This window comes from Bombina bombina, chromosome 1 (assembly GCF_027579735.1).
Source record: "Bombina bombina isolate aBomBom1 chromosome 1, aBomBom1.pri, whole genome shotgun sequence".
NCBI classification, from domain to species: domain Eukaryota; kingdom Metazoa; phylum Chordata; class Amphibia; order Anura; family Bombinatoridae; genus Bombina; species Bombina bombina.
Window position 1 is genome coordinate 667,946,640 of NC_069499.1, and position 16,961 is coordinate 667,963,600.

General features: G+C 37.6%; 1 protein-coding gene across 4 annotated transcripts in view; it reads right to left on the reverse strand.

Moving 5' to 3' along the window:
• The window catches only part of LOC128645842 (synaptotagmin-like protein 2), a 258,116-nt gene that overhangs the window by 160,401 nt on the left and 80,754 nt on the right, over window positions 1–16,961 (reverse strand). For all 4 annotated transcript variants that reach the window (XM_053699133.1, XM_053699132.1, XM_053699131.1 and 1 more), the window contains one exon: window positions 5,424–5,903. In XM_053699133.1, coding sequence (XP_053555108.1) covers window positions 5,424–5,545 — 122 coding nt within the window. In that variant the 5' untranslated portion in view covers window positions 5,546–5,903. The remainder of the gene's footprint in view (window positions 1–5,423; window positions 5,904–16,961) is intronic.

Genomic DNA, 16,961 nt, shown 5'->3' on the forward strand with positions numbered 1-16,961 from the left:
ACCACCAACACAACCAAACCCCCCAAATAAAAAACTAACTTAAAAGGGCATTTAGCTCTATTGCTGCCCAAACCCTAACCTAAAAATAAAACTCACCCAATAAACCCTTAAAAAACCTAACAGTAACCCCGAAGATCCACTTACAGTTTTGAAGAGCCGACATCCATCCTCAACAAAGCCGGGAGAAGTCCTCAACAAAGCGGCAAGAAGTCCTTAACGAAGCCGAGAGAAGTCTTCATCCAAGCCGGCAGAAGTGGTCCTCCAGACAGGCAGAAGTCTTCATCCAGACGGCATCTTCTATCTTCATCCATCTGGCGAGGAGCGGGTCCATCTTCAAGACATCAGGCATGGAGCATCCTCTTCTTCCGACGTCTAACGAAGAATGAAGGTTCCTTTAAATGACGTCATCCAAGATGGCGTCCCTTGAATTCCGATTGGCTGATCCAATCAGCCAATAGGATTGAGCTTGCATTCTATTGGCTGTTCAAATGAGCCAATAGAATGTGAGCTCAATCCTATTGGCTGATTGGATCAGCCAATAGGATTGAAGCTCAATCCTATTGGCTGATTGCATCCGCCAATAGGAATTTTTCACCTTTAATTCCTATTGGCTGAATGAATTCTATCAGCCAATCAGAATTCAAGGGATGCCATCTTGGATGACGTCATTTAAAGGAACCTTCATTCTTCGTTAGACGTCGGAAGAAGAGGATGCTCCACGCCAGATGTCTTGAAGATGGACCTGCTCCTCGCCAGATGGTTGAAGACTTCTGCCCGTCTGGAGGACCACTTCTGCCGGCATGGATGAACACTTCTCCTGGCTTCATTGAGGATTTCTTGCCGCTTCGTTGAGGACTTCTCCCGGCTTCGTTGAGGATGGATGTCGGCTCTTCAAAACTGTAAGTGGATCTTCGGGGTTTAGGGTTAGGTTTTTTAAGGGTTTATTGGGTGGGTTTTATTTTTAGGTTAGGGGTTGGGCAGCAATAGAGCTAAATGCCCTTTTAAGGGCAATGCCCATCCAAATGCCCTTTCAGGGCAATGGGGAGCTTAGGTTTTTTTTAGTTAGGTTTCTATTTGGGGGTTTGGTTGTGTGGGTGGTGGGTTTTACTGTTGGGGGGGTGTTTGTATTTTTTTTACATGTAAAAGAGCTGATTTCTTTGGGGCAATGCCCAGCAAAAGGCCCTTTTAAGGGCTATTGGTAGTTTAGTTTAGGCTAGGTTTTTTTTTATTTTGGGCGGGGGGGTTATTTTGATAGGGCTATTAGATTAGGTGTAATTAGTTTAAATATCTGATAATATCTTTTTTTATTTTGTGTAATTTAGTGTTTTGTTTTGTTTTGTAATTTAGGTAATTGTATTTAATTTAGGTAATTTATTTAATTGTAGTGTAAGGTTAGATGTTAGTGTAATTCAGGTTAGGTTTTATTTTACGGGTAAATTTGTATTTATTTTAGCTAGGTAGTTAGTAAATAGTTAATAACTATTTAGTAACTATTCTAAATAGTGTAACTATTAGTTATATTGTAGCTAGCTTAAGATTTATTTTACAGGTAAGTATTTAGTTTTAAATAGGAATTATTTAGGTAATGATAGGAATTTTTATTTAGATTTATTTAAATTATATTTAAGTTAGGGGGTGTTAGGGTTAGACTTAGGTTTAGGGGTTAATAAATTTAGTATAAAGGCGGCGACGTTGGGGGCGGCAAATTAGGGGTTAATAAATGTAGGCAGGTGGCGGCGATGTTAGGGGCGGCAGATTAGGGGTTAATAATATTCAACTAGTGTCTGCGATGCAGGAGTACGGCGGTTTAGGGGTTAATATGTTTATGTTGCAATGCGGGAGGGCCTCGGTTTAGGGGTTAATAGGTAGTTTATGGGTGTTAGTGTACTTTTTAGCACTTTAGTTATGAGTTTTATGCTACAGCGTTGTAGTGTAAAACTCATAACTACTGACTTTAGAATGCGTTACGAATCTTGCGGGATAGGCTGTACCGCTCACTTTTTGGCCTCCAAAAAAAAGCTTGTAATATTGGCGCTATGGAAGTCCCATTGAAAAAAGACTTTACGCAAATTGCGTAAGTTAATTTGCGGTACGGCCAAAAAAGTGTGCGGGACAGCTGTACCTACAAGACTCGTAGCGGTAGTGAAAAAGCAGCGTTATGAGCCTTAACACTGCTTTTTTACTCATAACGCAAAACTCGTAATCTAGCCGTAAGTTTACAAAAAAAAAAAAGGCTAACATTACAGAAAATAAAATATCAAATTACCAAATTTAACAAAATTAAACCTAATCCCTATGAAAATAAAAAATCCCTCCCAAATTAAAAACACCCCCTACTCTAAGAATAAACTACCAGTAGCCCTTAAAAGGGCTTTTTGCAGGGCATGCCCCAAGATAATCAGCTCTTTTATAAAAAATACACAAAGTCCCACCTTACAATAAACCCCCCACCCCCCAAAAACACTAAAAAACCTAAACTACCCATTGCCCTGAAAAGGGCATTTGTTTGGGAATTGCCCTTAAAAGGCCATTTAGCTCTTTTACTGCCCATCCCTAATCTAAATAAAACAACTCCCCCAAAATAACCTTAAAAAAACCTAAGTCTAACCCCCAGGTTGCTACTCACCATTCCTGAAGTCCGGCGGAAAAGGTCCTGTTCCAGGCGGTGAAGTCTTCTTCCAAGCGCGACCTCTTTTTCTTCCAGGAACATCCTGTGCGTTGCGGAGCTGAAGACTGAAGACCGATGACCGCGGGAGCTGAAGACTGGCAACCCTGGAATTGAAGACCGGCGACTGCGGAGCCATGGAGAGTGGAGGATCCTCTTCATAAGATCTCCGCCGTACACTAAATATTGAATTCAAAGTACGCGATTAAAGATGGCGTCCCTTGAATTCCTATTGGCTGATTTGATTCTTCCAATTCAAATCAGCCAATAGGATGAGAGCAAGTGAAATTATATTGGCTGATTTGAATAGCCAATAGAATTTCACTTGCTCTCATCCTATTGGCTGATTTGAACAGCCAATATAATCTCACTTGCTCTCATCTATTGGCTGATTTGAACAGCCAATAGGATTTGAGTAGCTCTAATCCTATTGGTTTATTTGAATTGGAAGAATCAAATCAGCCAATAGGAATTCAATGGACGCCATCTTTAATCACGAACCTTGAATTCACTATTCAGTGTACGGCGGAGATCATACGAAGAGGATCCTCTGCACTCCATGGCTCCGCGGTCGCCGGTCTTCACTTCCAGGGTCATCGATCTTGAGCTCCGTGGTCATCGGTCTTCAGCTCTGCCCTCCGCTCCGGATTGTTCCTGGATGAAGAAAGATGAGGTTGCTGCTTGGAAGAAGACTTCACCGCCTGGAACAGGACCTTCTCTGACGGACTTCAGGAACGGTGAGTAGCAACCTGGGGGTTAGACTTTTTAAGTTTTTTTTTTGGGGGGGGTTGTTTTATTTAGATTAGGGATGGGCAGTAAAAGAGCTAAATGCCCTTTTAAGGGCAATGCCCAAACAAATGCCCTTTTCAGGGCAATGGGTAGTTTAGGTTTTTTAGTGTTAGATTCTTTTATTTTGGAGGTGTGGGGGGATTTACTGTTAGGTGGGACTTTGTGTATTTTTTGTAAAAGAGCAGATTATCTTGGGGCAATGCCCTGCAAAAAGCCCTATTAAGGGATACTGGTAGTTTATTCTTAGAGTAGGGGGGTGTTTTTATTTTGGGGTTTAGCTTTTTTATTTTCATAGTGACTAGGTTTAATTTTGTTAAATTTGGTAATTTGATTTTTTATTTTCTCTAATGTTAGCCTTTTTTTTTGTAAACAGTTTTTTTTTGTAACTTTAGAATGTATTAGCTTAGGTAATTTTGGTTAATTTAAGGGGGTTTATTGCGATGTAGGGGTTTTGCGGTTTAGGGGTTAATAGGGTAATTAGGTGTATTGCGATGTAAGGGTTTTGCGGTTTAGGGGTTAATAGCGTAATTAGGTTTATTGCAATGTGGGGGTTTTGCGGTTTAGGGGTTAATAGGGTAATTATGTGTATTGCGATGTGGGTTGTTGACGGTTAAGGCGTTATTAATTTTAGTTTTTCTTGCAATTTTTTGGGGAAGGCGGAAATATAGGTAAAAAACTGCTAGGTTTATTTTTCCGAGACAGCTCAGTCTAAACATTATTTATACAGTCACAATGCATAGTGACTGTATAAATAATGTAGACACTGACATTTTTATTAATGCTTATTTTTTCAGTGTCAGTGTCTACATTATTGATACTGTAGAAAGCAAAGAATTGCACAAGCACCAAGGGTATAAATCAGCTTGTTTGCAGGTGTGCCAACTATTGGACCTGCACCAAGGTCCCAAGAAGTCAGTCCAAAAATAATGATATAGCTGCACCACCAACTGTATTAAAACATCATTATGTGGCACAATAAAATAATGATGTTTTAATACAGTTGGTGGTGCAGCTATATCATTATTTTTGGACTACATTATTGATACAGTCACTATGCATTGATATAGTATAAATTATGTGTGTGCGGAGTTACGGAAATTGCCGATCGCAACTTCCAAAAATATTGTATATAAAGAAATATACTTAGATAGTAGATATAATTTAAAGAGAGGATTTTTTTGTATTTATTTAGGACAGTATGTTGTCCAAATAGAGAGTGGCTATATCAGTAGTTTATTATATAGAAAATATTGTTGATATAATTTAAGACAGTGGTCCATTAAAATTATAGTATTGCTACACCTGTAGCTTAAATATTTATATAAAAGAAGAGTTACAAAATAGGTTGTTTCTACATCTGTAGGTTAAAAAATAATTAGACTGCCCTCTGGACAGGCTTATCAACTAATATATATATATATATAAGAGTAATAGTTTATTTTAATATGTTTTTGATGACTTTTGTGAAATAATTGTTTTTAGCACTTACACTTCCTGTCTAATTTGCAGCAGACTATATTTCAGTGGAATCATCACAACATCATAGAATGGCTAATATACAGTATATATATATATATATATATATATATATATATATATATATATATATATATATATATATATATATATATATATATATATATATATATATATATATTGGACACAAGTTATATAATAATTTCTGAAAATAATTTGCAGCTTATGGCTTCCATCTAAGTTTCTAGCATTTTACCAAAAATCCAATTGCTTATATTTACTAACATTCTACACAATAGTCAGTTTGTACATCTTACAGGGACACTGACATGATATATACATGACATGCAAATGATAACAGTCAGAAGGAAGGACAGACTATACAAAGATAGACAAAGACAGACAGATTGACAGACAAGATGGGTAAACAAACAGTCTACTATTTTAAGCAATAGCGTTAATCATAATTACAAACGTTCTTTCTGGATTCTACCTGATTCTATCACCATCCTTCTTCTGCAATTCTTCATCTCTCTGAAGCACTTTCATGAGCTTGTTATATTCCTCCTCGGTTAAAAAACTGAGGTCCAGCATGGTTCCTGCGCTGTTCTTCATTTTGAAAGCTACTGTACCATACACTTACTATCGAACGGCAAACCTGCATTCATTGAAAGTCTGTTTTTATGTAATGTCTTGAAAGGAAACGTCTCTTTAAGGTTCTCTGTTAGTGAGAGCTCAGCATGCGGAATTTTGGCTGTTTCATAATGTCAATTTAGTTACTAGCAGGCAATGAAGGATAATTTCCATCCACTATTCCCAGAGCTTGTACAGTATATCCAGATGACGTGAGCAGACTACACTGCTCCCCATTGTACTGGAGGGCTGAGGTATGGGAGAAGACTTTTCATGTCTTCTGAGCTATCCCCTCTTCCTTTGGAAACGCAGCCTGATATGTAAACTGGTTTGGCTTCACCTGTAAAGAAACATTTGAGATCTTTTAAGATTTAGATCAACATAACATATGGCAAGTGATTGTGTACATTGGGAGTGGATATTTACTCGTCAGAGCAAGTTCCAAAGAAAGCTATAATATCCTGCTTATTCCTAGGTCTCTGGCAAATCTTCCCAAGGTAGCTTGCATAAAATGATATCAGACTTATTTCACCCTTGGCACATGGGTAAAGTAAACAGCAAGAGTGCATGTTCAGTGCATGTTGTTTTAGAAAAATATAACTAAGGCAAACATGTAGAGTGGCACACATGAACAGATCAAAGCAAATGACATAAAGACCAAGGTGACCTGCTTTGTGTTTTTACTTTATTTGTAATACACAATTCTAGTGATCTTGGAGAGTTAAAGTGTATTTCAGACCTGATAAGGTCAATAAGGTATAACACAGAAACGGATACTGAAAGCCTTTTATAAACTCCTACATGCAAAACCTTGCACGCAGTATACATTATACACATATATATAGATAGATAGATAGATAGATAGATAGATAGAGATAGAGAGAGAGATAAATAGATATGTTCAATTGCAAGCAGTATATGTTTTTATTTGTGCAATTGAATGCAGTACATATGTTTGCATTAGTACAACTGCATGCAGTATTTATATTTATTTCTGCAACTGCACACAGAATATATATATATATCCTTATGTTACTGGAATTTCTTCCTGTTTAATACTTTACTGCCTCCATACATCACACTGCTCCTTTTGTAAACTAGTTCTTATATTATATTATATTTATTTACCATCAGCCATACTAGAATTTCAGGGCATAAGCTGCAAGCATATAACATACGCATTTCAAGGCTCAGTAATCTACATAGCTGTCCGGTCAGCGACTGCAAACATGCACTGGGAGTGTCTACCTGCTCAACCACTTTCCTTCCCTTACGGCATATTAATATTTCCAGTAAACCCTTTCCTCAACATAGCCAATGGGTATAGCGAGCACCTGCAGTGTGCCATAAACAAAGCCTTTGTAGAGATGCAATTACAACATCTTGTGTGGGAAGAGCAGTTTAAAATAATACATTGTTATATTGTGAACAACACATGAAGGCAATTGCCTAAGAATATTGTATTCAAATCTGTATGTTCAGTTGCTGGAAGTTGGCCACTCCAAATAGAGGTAATGTCTAGTGAAAGAGAAAACTGTCTGGAAGAGGATCAAAAGTGCTGTGCTGCTGCACTAATTAGATCTCATAAAGGTACTTGTAGCGTTTTCTCACAATCACACACCTTAAACAAATAAAACAGGATGAATATGTATACATACTACATACACGTATGCAAGGCTGAAAAACATCACTATACTTTACCAGATATGGAGAGAAAGTTACTCAATTTAAAATAAGACAAAAAAAATTACTTCTTACTCATCCTGAACCAGTGCAGATTTATAAATATACACACACAGTATATATCTAGAGTTTTACAAAATACTGACAAAGGGCCAGATTGCATTAAAATGTTAGCGCAGACAATTAGCATGCCTATTACAAATATGAAAGTGAATGCACAAGCAAAAATCTCTCTCTAATTTTACATAAAAACTGCATACCACACACAGCACAAATGCTAGACAACACAAAACACACATCTGCTACATAAACAGCAACCACAGAAACACAATACAAACACTGTACACACAAACACTTTACATATATGCATCACATGAACGTTACATTACACACACTATGCATTACAGCATCTACGTATTACAGGTTTATGACTTTTTATACAAAACAAAAAATACCCAAACACATTTCTAAAGATACTTGGAGTTTTGAGATAGAGGTGCAGGCCCCAATGTTTTCTTTCTTTTTTGGTAAACCAAGGCTTCCAATAATGGCTGAGGAAGAGAAAACATCACTTTTGTGTGTGTAGATAAACACAATAAAATGGGTGCCATATAGTCACTCACTAATTTATCGGAGTGAGTATATTGCACCCATTTTATTGTGTTTATCTACACACACAAAAGTGAAGTTTTCTCTTCCTCAGCCATTATTGGAAGCCTTGGTTTACACAAAAAAAAAAGAAAACATCAGAACCTGCGCCTCTGTCTCAAAACTCCAAGTACCTTTAACAGTCTTCTGGGAGAGACTGAAAGAAGGCAGCGGTCCGTTCAGAGGGGAGTATTGCTTTTTTGTCATCCGGTACAGTTATTGTTGTAAGACCTATAATAATCTGTTTTGTGTTAGTTCTTTTTATACAGAAACAACAACAAAAATTGTACAAAGAACTAAACGCTTCATTCCTCAATATAGAAAACACATCTTCCATTTATTTTCCAAATACCTTCAGTGTCAGTATTTTGTAACAACTAAAACATAAATAACAACTGTCACAGGACCATGGTCATGCAGCATCACATATCAATCTCTTCTTTTTGAAAGCCAACAGATTTCTCTCATTCTGCGATGTGTCATTCACACAAACCAAAATCATTCAAATGCCCCTTGATTTCTCCTCGATCCCAGTCAAATATCTAATAATTTTTCTAAGCATCTGCCACGTGTCCCTTGAATATACCACACACACATGCACTACATTTTCATCTTGACCATGTTTATCCTTAGGATGTCTCTCAGACATTACAAAACAGTGTACTCTCTGGAGTTCTCTCATTGTCAAATACCTGTTTACAATTATCCAAGTATCATCCTTCTGTCTACTCATCACTCATCTCTCTCTCTATCTCTCTCTCTCTATATCTCTATATATATCTCTCTCTCTCTCTATATCTGTATATATATATCTCTCTCTATATATATATCTCTATATATATATATATATCTCTCTCTCTATATCTCTATATATATATCTCTCTCTATATATATCTCTATATATATATCTCTCTATATCTATATATATCTCTCTCTCTATATATCTCTCTATATCTCTCTCTATATTTCTCTCTATATCTCTCTCTATATCTCTCTCTATATCTCTCTCTATATCTCTCTCTATATCTCTCTCTATATCTCTCTCTATATCTCTCTATATCTCTCTCTATATCTCTCTCTATATCTCTCTCTATATCTCTATATCTCTCTCTATATCTCTATATCTCTCTCTATATCTCTCTCTATATCTCTCTCTATATCTCTCTCTATATCTCACTCTATATCTCTACACACTGCAGACAAATATTTATTTTAATATTAAAACAAACAATAAATAAATACCTTATCTGCCAAAGCTGACATTTGTAAAGATCTCAATTTTTTTTTTAATTTATTCTAAACATAAATACTCTGCCTAACCTTTGCAGAGAAAAAGGGCAGTCCCCGTGTTAGCCAGGGAATTCAAATAAAATGAAAATACTTTAGTAACAATATAACAAAAAACAATTTACAGGTGATACCTTTAATAGCTAACTATAGTGGGTACAATTGCAAGCTTTCAGGACACTGGGGTCCTAGAGAATGCCCTCCAGCCACTACATACCTTATATCCACATTGGTCCCATATCAATTTAAAACCAATTGCTATATGAAAACATCCAAATGAAATATTTAGGGCATGTTAAGGACATGCTCTCATCAAGTGAGAATCTCATCTTTCCATTAAAAGTCCTTAACTGATTCAAGGGCTTACATCTTCCATGAATCTCCACAAAGTAACTGGACATAAAAGTTTAAATCTGATGACCAGTGACCAATGGACTGTAAATATGTACAGTTACTTGTAATCTCATTTCTTAACAGAAACAGTCCTCTGGTGGAAAATCTTAAACATAGAAACAAATCAAACTTGTTCTAACCATTTCAAAATTAGCTTCAAGCAAAACTATCTAGACATCTTTGATATTTTCACAAACTCCTTCTTCAATTAATACCCATAAGCGTATGAGCAATGCTAGGCATCTCAGACACCCCCTCAAATGGTTCCTTATTGAAAGCAATGAATGTCTTCCTAAATAACTGTAAAAGGGCAGGGTCACAGTCTAAACAGGTAGGTCCTCAGCCAAGACTAGAAGGGTTCAGTCACTGCAGGCACTGAAAACGGCCTGAGGAAACAGATTGATTTAAGATGAGAAACGCATTGCATCTGTTTATGATTTATTTATTTTTTTAAAATATTTTTTATTAAGATTTGTGACAAGGCATACATACAAATATCTAGAAATAGCAACATAATAGCATTCAAATGAAGTTGTACACAAGATGTTACATATACATTATACAGTCTTGAAATAAAGATCTTCAGGAGAAAGCAAATGTAGAATAGTTGCCTAATAAACATTATACCTCCAAAATACTACAAAGGGTCACTTTTGGACCACATCAGTGCGAGTTCACAGTTTGGGAGGTATTACCAACTAAGAAGATCACTTTTGGATCTTATTGACAAATCTTCTTTTATAATTTTATTAAAAGCTGTGAAACATGCTTAAGTGAGCTTTGAAAACTTTAGCTAATAACTGTAGAACAAGCAAACACAAGTAAATGAGGTGCAGATACTCAGGATAAGCAAAGGGATATTTGATAAAGCTATGCTTATTAAAGATATAGGATGTATTTGCATTACTGGAGATCCCTACTGTTAAATGGGCAGAGAAGGGAGATTAAGTTACAGATAACAGACAAACGCTTGGGCTTTCGGAAAACTGTACTGTCTCAGAAGAGGAAGGTCCCACAAAATAAGATCATTTTTCTTGCAGATTTGAGATGTGTAGCAAGGCAACCTAACACATGAAATATATTGTTAAGTATAAATAGGATTTCGCCATATGTGTAACTCAGGAGGGAGATTTACAACATTTACCTATATAGAATGAGGGGATGACCTTACAATTAAGAAGGGAGAAAGGTATATTTGGCTTCTAGATGGGGTCCTTTAGGTATAACATTGTAGTTTATAGCAGTAAGGTAAACAGATATCTGGGTTAGAACTAAATCATTTATTGGGACAAATAAATACTAATGTGTGCCTTAATATATAGTTTTATCTAGATGTAGTTTTCAGCCTTGGTAATTGCAGACACTAGAACCTAGGTTAGGTCCAACAGATATACACACTTTAAGTGAAGGGAGTTGCCCCCCGCCATCTCGGCCGCTGACAGCAGGACGCCATCCCAAATTAATAAGCAAAACCGCTAGGGAAATAAATAAAATGCAGTGGCTCAATAGCTTCAAGGTGAACATAGATGGAAGATAGATAGATAGATGTGTAGATAAGAGGCTGTAAAGGCAATCATGTTTGCTGAACATTAATAAGGTCCCATAAAACATAAAAAGCTATACAAGTTACATCAGATGGTGTGTCATAAAATTTTTTTAGCTCTAAATAAATAAATACATTCAGGATCTCATAGTGGTAATATATGGGATTGTTGTTAAACGTTATACTAACTTGAGGCAACAGGATAAATTTTCTGACCCTGGAAAGTATGGAACAGCAAAAAACAAAGGCATCTATCCTGTAAGTTATACTTAGTTAGAAAATATGACCCTCATTATAACCAATGTTACACTAGCCGACATGGGCAAAGAGAATCTCCCTAGATTGTCACCATCCTTTTCAATATGCATACAGTCAGTTTTAGAAGGGACCGCTGGTGGTCCATCTGACTCACGGCAAGGTTGCCTGGCATCTGGCAGTAACAAGTGAAGCCTGGTGAGCAGGGAAGTCCACTATGTCCACAAAGAGCAGTCCGCAGCACGCCCACCCCGGGTCCCAGTTCAGGTAGAGCAAGGGGTGAATGTAGAGCGGCTAATGGAGAAAAGAGATGCTCGTGAGTGCTGCGCTGTCCGCGGTTGTGCGTGTCTGGTAATCCCTGAGTGTAGACTTCAACTAGGATCTCCTTTATGACAAGTTCCAGAGGCATCTGCTGCCAGGCTAAAGTGGCAGTAGGTCCGCCTGTGTCAATGTCCTTTTCCCCAGCTCTCAGACTTTGAATGTGGCTCTCTATGGCATATATTACTTGGTTGAGTCCGGTGCCTTGAACCACAAGTTCAGTAGGAGCAGAGTGTGAGTCCCTCTGGGGGATAGCTTGCTGGTTAGTGCGTAGGAGATCGGTGGTTGAAGGGGCACAGGTCTGGGATATATATGTAGAGCCCTTGAACACAATCCCTGATCTGTTTGCCAGCGTGCTGCCCTGCCGCGTTGTCATTTCCCCGTTCCAGCAGATAGTTATTTCTCCAGGCCCATCAGATGGAGGGCGGAGGCGCCGGGGCCCCAAGGCGCCACCATCCCCACAGCCAGACGGGTCAGTGTCAGGACAGGCAGGTTGCGGGAATAGGCAAACGTCGCTATTCGTAGATGAGTGATAGAGTTTGCTCTCTAAGGCAGCATGATGGCTCTCTAGTAAGTTGCACAGTTCTGCGAAGAAGGTTGAAGGGATCTCCATGACAGACACCTATGGTTCAAACGTTTGAGCATAAACACAGTAAACGATGTTCACGGGATTGCTTGTAGTATCTTATTTCTTTGACACCTTGCAGGGTTCTGCGGTATTTCCCTGCTTCCTAATGACAGAAGCAGGTGTTCGCTCTGCCGGGGGTTAAATTAGTAGGCCGCAACCTTTGTGCCTTACCGGGGTAGTGCAGATAGCTTCAAATCTAAAGATGGTGGTCAAATACACTGTAAAGTGATTATCTGTGCTAGTTTGGCTCAAAAAAATCAGTGTAACAGGGTAGATAAAAAAAGGGTTTTAGATAGATTTGTGCTAATGATGAGGAGAGCTGATGAATATGCGACCAGTCATGGCCGCCTCCCGGAAGTTCCCCCCTGTTTATGATTTTAGTCTTTTAAGTTGTAACTGATGTTTTATTAAAACTTTTTATTACTTGTCAACCAAGTGGTTACTGCACAATCTTTTCACTGCTCCTGCTGCAGCTAACAGCTATCTATTAACACGCTGAGAAGGTTTGAAACAGACTGGGTACTACAGGAACCAGAGGGCGTGTACCAGAGTGTCAGTCAGCTGGTGCTTGCCTACCTAGCACTGTTTCATACATAGTGATCATCCAAATGTGAGTTACCATTCTAATATACAGTTTTTAAATATCTACACTAGGAGGCGTCCTTTTGTTTATTGTTTTTAGCTGGTGATCCCATACCGTATGAGAAACTGCCTCTAGTGGATGTTTGTCTGTTTTTGGGACATTAAAGGGACCTAAAACAAGTTAGGATAGAAACAAAATATAATAATAAGTAAATGTACTTTAATTACCTTTACATGCAAATTTATACTGCAGTGCCTCAACATTAACCCTTTCTTTGAAGTTTCTGAATTGTCCTTCTATGGCTGCATCTATATCTACCATTTTTTGGTAGAATGCAAAAGTGCACAGTGATTATCTGCTGGAGCATGCCTAGAAGCAAATAAGCTGATGTGTAATACAATACACAAAAAACCTCAGCCAATCAGAATCAAGTTCAATCCGATTGGCTGATTCAATCAGCCAATCAGATTGAGCTCGCATTCTATTGGCTGTTCCGATTAGCCAATAGAATGTGAGCTCAATCTGATTGGCTGATTCAATCAGCCAATCAGATTTTTCCTACCTTAATTCCGATTGGCTGATAGAATCCTATCCGGCCAATCAGAATTCGAGGGACGCCATCTTGGATGACGTCATTTACAGGAAACCGTCATTCGTCGTTCAAGTCGTCGGCCAGGATGGATGTTCCGCGTCGGAGGTTCTCAGGATGCTGCCGCTCCACTCCGGATGGATGACGATAGAAGATGCCTCTTGGATGAAGACTTCAATCGGATGGAAGACCTCTTCTGCCCGCTTGGATGAAGACTTCATACCGGATGGAGGACCTCTTCTTGCTCCGCTTGGATGACGAATTTGGCTCGGCTGGGTGAAGACGACTCAAGTAGGGAGATCTTCAGGGGCTTAGTGTTAGGTTTATTTAAGGGGGGTTTGGGTTAGATTAGGGGTATGTGGGGTGGTGGGTTGTAATGTAGGGGGGGTAATTGTATGTTTTTTTTTACAGGCAAAAGAGCTGAACTTCTTGGGGCATGCCCGCAAAGGGCCCTGATCAGGGCTGGTAAGGTAAAAGAGCTTTGAACTTTAGTATCTTAGAATAGGGATAGGGCATTTTTTTATTTTGGGGGGCTTGTTATTTTATTAGGGGGCTTAGAGTAGGTGTAATTAGTTTAAAATTGTTGTAATATATTTCTAATGTTTGTAAAATTTTTTTAATTTTTTGTAACTTAGTTCGTTTTTTATTTTTTGTACTTTAGTTAGTTTATTTCATTGTATTTATTTGTAGGAATTGTATTTAATTTATTTATTGAATAGTGTAGTGTAAGGTTTAATTGTAGATAATTATAGGTATTTTATTTAATTAATTTATTGAAAGTGTAGTGTTAGGTTTAAATTGTAATTTAGGTTAGGATTTATTTCACCAGGTAAAATTTGTAATTATTTTAACTATTTTAAGCTATTAAATAGTTCTTAACTATTTAATAGCTATTGTACCTGGTTAAATAAATACAAAGTTACCTGTAAAATAAATATTAATCCTAAAATAGCTATAATATAATTATAATTTTTATATTGTAGCTATAATTAGATTTATTTTACAGGTAAGTATTAAGCTTTAAATAGGAATAATTTTATTTAATAAGAGTTAATAAATTTCGTGTAGATTAAAATTATATTTAACTTAGGGGGTGGGTTTAGTTGTTAGGGTTAGACTAGCTTTAGGGGTTAATACATTTAATAGAATAGGCGTGAGCTCCAGTCGGCAAGATTAGGGAGTCAGTAATTGAAGTAGGCTGTCCGGCGATGTTAGTGGAGGGCAGATTAGGGGAGTAATACTACTTATTCAATTTATAGGGTTGGTGAGGTGGATTAGGGGTTAATAACTTTATTATAAATAGCGGTTGCGGTACTGGTCGGCAGATTAGTGGGTTAATAGAGTGTAGGCAGGATGGGAGGGCGACGTAGAGGGGGGCAAGATAGGGGTTAATAAATATACTATAGGGGTCTGCGGTGTTTGTTAGAAGGGCAGCAGATTAGGGGTGGTACATAGGGATAATGTAAGTTGCGGCGTATTACGGGAGCTCGGAGATTAGGGTTAATAATAATATGCAGGGGTCAGCAATAGCAGGGGGGGGCGGCAGAATAGGGGTTAATAAGTTAAGTATAGGGGTGTTTAGACTCGGGGGTACAAATGTTAGAGTGTTAGGTGCACGTAGGAAGAGTTTCCCCATAGCAAACAATGGGGCTGCGGTTAGGAGCTGAATGCGGCTTTTTTTGCAGGTGTTAGGTTTTTTTCAGCTCAAAACAGCCCCCATTGTTTCCCTATGGGGGAATCGTGCACGAGCACATTTTTGAGGCTGGCCGCGTCCGTAAGCAACTCTGGTATCGAGAGTTGCAGTTGCGTTAAATATGCTCTACGCTCCTTTTTTGGAGCCTACGCAGCCCTTTCTGTGGACTCTCAATACAGAGTTATTTTTATGGTGCGGCCAGAAAAAAGCCAGCGTTAGCTACGCGGGGTCCTTACCGACAAAACTCTAAATCTAGCCGTAAAACTTTACAGTTGTTTTGTCAATATATAAACAACTCATAAAACTTTTTAAAAAAAATACATATACATAACATATTATTCTAAGACTAATCGTTTCTTTGAATGCATCATTCTATCTACAATTTATTAAGTGTTTAATATCCCTTTAACTAATAAGCTTCCCCATGTGTATTTACTTCAGAGTTAAACTGAATAGACTACATTATCAGGTACTCAATGTATTCTGAAAATTTTGTTACCCTACTTTTTATATATCCTTGGCAGTGGCACAGTTTCGACATTATTGGGGGAAAAACTGATTTATTAGGACCAATATGCTACATATATATATATAAAATGGGACTATCTTGAATTGAGCTATAAGAAAATATTACAAAATGTGTAACACTAAAAACCTTTCAATACAGGGAAAATGTTGTGATCTTTCCAACCTAATTCTGTTTTGAAAACGTTTAGCTAGGCCAGTGACTCTTCCCTTGGTATAACAAAATTCTGGTTGAATACAAGAGGTTTACTGAAAAATGAAAGAAGAAAATTTGGTCACTCAAGGGGGGAGAAGAAATCAGAAAAATAAAAGGTGTTAACAATTAAAATATGGAACATGCAAATGTATTAAAAATACCCATAATATTCTATAAAGGCACATGGGGCTATTTACTCTCATGTTTATCAGTTATAATGATTAGATTTCAGTAAAAATTACATCTACAATCGTTGATTTTGGGGGTTTGACCTTGAAAACTCAGGGTTTCACACAGTGAGAGCATTTGGAATGTTCCTATACACATTATTTTACATACAGACATTTCACGTTTAAATACAGAACTTCAAAAACATAAAATATGCAGCCAAAATCCTAATTTCTCTTACAACTGGTTTCAGGTAAGACTCACAGCGTAATCACATTATATGCTTACAATCTGTGAATAGATTAAACAGGAAGCTGTACTGCATAAAACGTTTGTGTTAAAACTTGTGATGTCAGATATCAGACACCATACAAATAAATAAAAACACAATAACTGTACAGCTTTTAATGTGAGAGCATCAAACATGTTTGTACATTAGAATTATTATTATTTTATTTATTTTTTAAAATGGGAGCTGATAAGATTTATTAATAACACCTTATGCTTCCACCAGTAAAGTTACCAGTAACTGTAGTCTGAGGGCACACTAGTCTATATAGATCAGTTCCTACCTTCACGTTCCTTGTTTCCTCTCTCTCGGCACCTGTCCTTTCCTTTTGTTTACCCAACTTGTGTCACATGTGATGTGGCAGGTGAAAACTTCCCTGTATAAGTTCAGCTTCTTGTTGGAGGGCTGCCCACTATCAAACCTGCCCTTTTATTGCATAGATCATAGCAGTAACACACAGCAGACAGGCCTCAGAATGAGATGCATGCAATAAGGTGACTACTAATGTGTTCTCTTCTGAGAAGGAAACACCTTGCTTTAACAACCAAACGTCTTCCTGTCACCTCCCTGATTGTTTCCAAACAATAGGCCATACCTGCC